Below are 4,762 nucleotides of genomic sequence, written 5' to 3' on the forward strand. Positions count from 1 at the left end.
GTAGAATGATGAATCATATCAGCTGTGGTCATGACCGTTTAATACATGAAACCCTTCTGAATTACCCTCAATAAGAGATCTGAGCTGGGACATGCAGGTTGCAGGTTCATGTGTTGGCCAGATGGTGGAGACATGTCTCACATTTTTGCTAGCTGACAGTAAAGTGAACGGCTTCTTCCTCATCCTCATCTTCCTCCTCCTCTTCCTCTTCCTCTTCCTCTTCCTCCTCTTCCTCCTCCTCCTTATCCTCTTCCTCCTCATCATTTTCCTCCTCCTCCTCCTCTTCCTCCTCCTCCTCTTCTTCCTCCTCCCCTTCCTCCTCCTCATCTTCCTCCTCATCCTCCTCCTCCTTATCCTCCTCTTCCTCTTCCTCCTCTTCCTCCTCCTCCTCTTCCTCCTCCTCTTCCTCCTCCTCCTCACCAGGGTGAGATCTGTCTGTGCACCAGTAGGATCTACGTAGAGAGGAGTATTTACCCAGAGTTCCTGAAGAGGTTTGTGGCGGCCACACGGGAATGGAAGACTGGCTCTCCCTCCGACCCTGACAACAATAACGGAGCTCTGGTCAGCAGAGAACACCTGGAGAAGGTATGACGTCACATAATATACATGGTATACCAGTGTTTCCCCTAGGATTTTGTTTTGTTTTGGTGGGATGGAGTTTTGGCCTGCCTTGTGACATCACCAATAAGATGGAGTACCAAACCTCTCTGCCAATAGCAGCTAGTGTTCAGTTTTCCCCTCCCCACTAAGACCACTGGGTCTTGCTCTTTGCTAAGTCGTGGCTCAGATCCAGTCCGTATCAGGTATGACCACCATTTGCCTCATGCAGCGTGACACTTCTCCTTCGCATAGAGTTGATCAGGCTGTTGATTGTGGCCTGGGGAATGTTGTCCCACTCCTCTTCAATGGCTGTGTGAAGTTGCTGGATATCGGCGGGAACTGGAACACGCTGTTGTACACGTCAATCCAGAGCATCCCAAACATGCTCAATATGTGTCTGGTGAGTATGCAGGCCATGGATTGTGTATAGCACCAGGAATTGTGTACAGATCCTTGCGACATGGGGCTGTGCATTATCATACTGAAACATTAGGTGACGGCGGTGGATGAATGGCACAACAATGGGCATCAGGATCTCTTCACGGTATCTCTGTGCATTCAAATTTGTTTCCAGAAATTGAGAGAAATAAGCATATATATATATGTATATACAGTACCAGTCAAAAGTTTGGACACACCTACTCATTCCAGGGTTTTTCTTGAAATTTTCCATATTGACTGACCTTCATGTCTTAAAGTAATGATGGACTGTCGTTTCTCTTTGCTTATTTGAGCTGTTCTTGCCATAATATGGACTTGGTCTTTTACCAAATAGGGCTATCTTCTGTATACCACCCCTACCTTGTCACAACACAGCTGATTGGCTCAAACGCATTAAGAAGGAAAGATTATCCACAAATTAATTTTTATCAAGGCACACCTGTTAATTGAAATGCATTCCAGGTGACTACGTCATGAAGCTGGTTGAGATAATGCCAAAGAGTGTGCAAAGCTGTCATCAAGGCAAAGAAAGGGTGGCTACTTTGAAGAAGCTCAAATATAAAATATATTTTTATTTGTTTAACATTTTTTGGTTACTACATGATTCCATATGTGTTATTCATAGTTTTGATGTCTTCACTATTATTCTACAATCTAGAAAAATAGTAAAATAAAGAAAAACCTGGAATGAGTAGGTGTGTTCAAACTTTTGACTGGTACTGCATTATGTATACACTACCGTTCAAAAGTTTTGGGGTCACTTAGAAATGTCCTTGTTTTCCATGAAAAACAGACATTGAATGATGAAATGAGTTGTAAAGGAATAGAGAAATAAGTCAGAGACGTTTGACAAGGTTATAAATAATGATTTTTAATTGAAATAATAATTGTGTCCTTCAAACTTTTCTTTCATCAAAGAATCCTCCATTTGCATCAATTACAGCCTGCAGACCTTTGGTATCTGTTGTCAATTTGTTGAGGTAATCTGACGAGATTTCCCCAATGCAATCCTGAAGCACCTCCACAAGTTGGATTGGCTTGATGGGCACTTCTTACGTACCATACGGTCAAGCTGCTCCCACAGCAGCTCAATAGGGTTGAGATCCGGTGACTGTGGCTGCCACTCCATTATAGACAGAAATACCCGCTGTCTGCTTCTTCACTAAAGAGTTTTGCATAGTTTGGAGCTGTGCTTTGGGCCATTGTCCTGTTGTAGGAGGAAATTGGCTCCAAATAAGCGCCGTCCACGGGTATGGCACGGCGTTGCAAAATGGAGTGATGCCTCCTTCTTCAAGATCCCTTTACCTGTACAAATCTCCCACTTTACCACCACCAAGCACCCCAGACCATCACATTTCCTCCTCCATTCTTGAAAAATGGCTTAGTACTCCTCCAGCATCTTAAATGTTTTTTCTGCATCTCACGAATGTTCTTTGGATCGAACACCTCAAAATTAGATAGTCTGCCATAACACTTTTTTCCCAATCTTCCCCTGTCCAGTGTTGTGTTCTTTTGCCCATCTTAATCTTTTCTTTTTATTGGCCAGTCTGAGATATGGCTTTTTCTTTGCAACTCGAAGAGGCCAGATCCCGGAGTCGCCTCTTCACTGTTGAACGCTGAGACTGGTGTTTTGCGGTACTATTTAATGAAGCTGCCAGTTGAGGACTTGTGAGGCATCTGTTTCTCAAACTAGACACTCTAATGTACTTGTCTTCTTGCTCAGTTGTGCACCGGGGCCTCCCACTCCTCTTTCTATTCTGGTTAGAAGCCAGTTTGCGCTGTTCTGTGAAGGAGTAGTACACAGCGTTGTACGAATCTTCAGTTTCTTGGCAATTTCTCGCATGGAATAGCCTTCATTTCTCAGCAACAAGAATAGACTGACGAGTTTCGGAAGAAAGGTCTTTGTTTCTGTCCATTTTGAGCCTGTAATCGAACCCACAAATGCTGATGCTCCAGATTCTCAACTAGTCTAAAGAAGGCCAGTTTTATTGCTTCTTTAATCAGGACAACAGTTTACAGCTGTGCTAACATAATTCGAAAAGGGTTTTCTAATGATCAATTAGCCTTTTAAAATTATAAACTTGGATTAGCTAACACAACGTGCCATTGGAACACAGGAGTGATGGTTGCTGATAATGGGCCTCTGTACGCCTACGTAGATTTTAAATAAAAAATCTGCCGTTTCCAGCTACAATAGTCATTTACAACATTAACAATGTCTACACTGTATTTCTGATCAATTTGATGTTATTTTAATGGACAAAAAAATAGCTTTTCTTTAAAAAACAAGGACATTTCTAAGTGACTCCAAACTTTTGAACGGTAGTATATATATCATGTTTTTTGGAGTGGTTGCCTTGATTTAAATGTATATAGGGAAAACACTGAAGTATGTTACAGGAATCTCTAGGACTAGTGGTGAAATCTGTCTTTCCATCCACGCACGTTACTTACCTGTCCCTCCCCCTTCCAGGTGTGTAGCTTCGTGACCCTGGTCTGTGTTAGAGTTATATTAACATATACACCTGTCTAACCTGTCCCTCCCCCTTCCAGGTGTGTAGCTTCGTGACCCTGGTCTGTGTTAGAGTTATATTAACATATACACCTGTCTAACCTGTCCCTCCCCATCCAGGTGCGTAGCTTCGTGACCCTGGCTCGGTCGGAGGGTGCCACGGTGCTGTGTGGGGAGGGCGAGGACCCTCTGGTGCTCCCGGAACGTAACACAGGCGGCTACTTCATGCGTCCCACCGTCATCGCCGGCGTAGCTGAGTCGTCCCGTGTGATGCAGGACGAGATTTTCGGCCCCGTCGTCTGTGTCAACCCCTTCGACGGTGAAGACGAGGCTGTCGCTAAGGGCAACGGGGTACGCTATGGCCTGGCGGCGACTGTGTGGACGCGTGATGTCGGGCGAGTGCACCGGGTGGCGAGGAGGTTAGAGGCAGGGCTTGTCTGGACCAACTGTTGGCTGGTCAGAGACTTGAACCTACCGTTCGGAGGCATGAAGAACTCAGGGGTGGGGAGGGGGAGGATAGCTATCACTTCTTTCCGAGTGAAGACCATCACTGTTAAACACTGAGAGATGGGGAGGGAGGAGAGAGGGGGGAGAGAGAGAGAGGCGAGGGAGGGATAGCTATCACTTCTTTACCGAGGTGAAGACCATCACTGTTAAACACTGAGAGATGGGGAGGGAGGGAGAGAGGGGGGGGGAGAGAGGCGAGAGGGAGGATAGCTATCACTTCTTTACCGAGGTGAAGGACCATCACTGTTAAAACACTGAGAGATGGAGAGAGGAGGGGAGGGGGGGAGAGAGAGAGAGGGGAGAGAGGGGGGAGAGAGGAGGATAGCTATCACTTCTTTACCTAGGTGAAGACCATCACTGTTAAACACTGAGAGATGGAGAGGAGGGAGAGGAGAGAGGGGGAGAGAGGGAGGGAGGGGGGGGAGGGAATGTTTCTGTTTGTGTGTGTGGTCTTGTTGTTCTTTCCTCATGGTGACCTGAAATGAAAAGTCCCCAAATTAACATCTCCCACGAGGACAACGGCTATTTTTATAGGTCAGGTTTAGGAGTTAGGTATTGAGTTGGTTAGGGTGTAGGGGTAGGTTAGGGTGTTAGGTATTAGGAGTTAGGATTAGGAGTTAGGGTTAGGAGTTGGGTGGTTAGGGTTAGGGTTAGGTGTTAGAGTTAGGGTTAGGATTAGGAGTGGGTTAGGATTGGCTGTTA

At 45.6% G+C, this 4,762-nt stretch overlaps 1 protein-coding gene across 1 annotated transcript; it reads left to right on the top strand.

The window, feature by feature from the left end:
* Window positions 1–413: 413 nt before the first annotated feature.
* Window positions 414–4,132, top strand: LOC112077098 (aldehyde dehydrogenase 8 family, member A1). The gene is made up of 2 exons (XM_024143692.2): window positions 414–585; window positions 3,674–4,132. The coding sequence occupies exon 2, from the start codon at window positions 3,779–3,781 to the stop codon at window positions 4,115–4,117; it is 339 nt and encodes a 112-aa protein (XP_023999460.2). The 5' UTR covers window positions 414–585; window positions 3,674–3,778; the 3' UTR covers window positions 4,118–4,132.
* Window positions 4,133–4,762: the final 630 nt, after the last annotated feature.

Source organism: Salvelinus sp. IW2-2015, unplaced genomic scaffold, assembly GCF_002910315.2.
Source record: "Salvelinus sp. IW2-2015 unplaced genomic scaffold, ASM291031v2 Un_scaffold4274, whole genome shotgun sequence".
Classification (NCBI taxonomy): domain Eukaryota; kingdom Metazoa; phylum Chordata; class Actinopteri; order Salmoniformes; family Salmonidae; genus Salvelinus; species Salvelinus sp. IW2-2015.

Coding starts and splice junctions, on each gene's coding strand:
- LOC112077098 (XM_024143692.2), top strand. CDS start 3,779: ATGCGTCCCACCGTCATCGCCGGCGTAGCTGAGTCGTCCCGTGTGATG.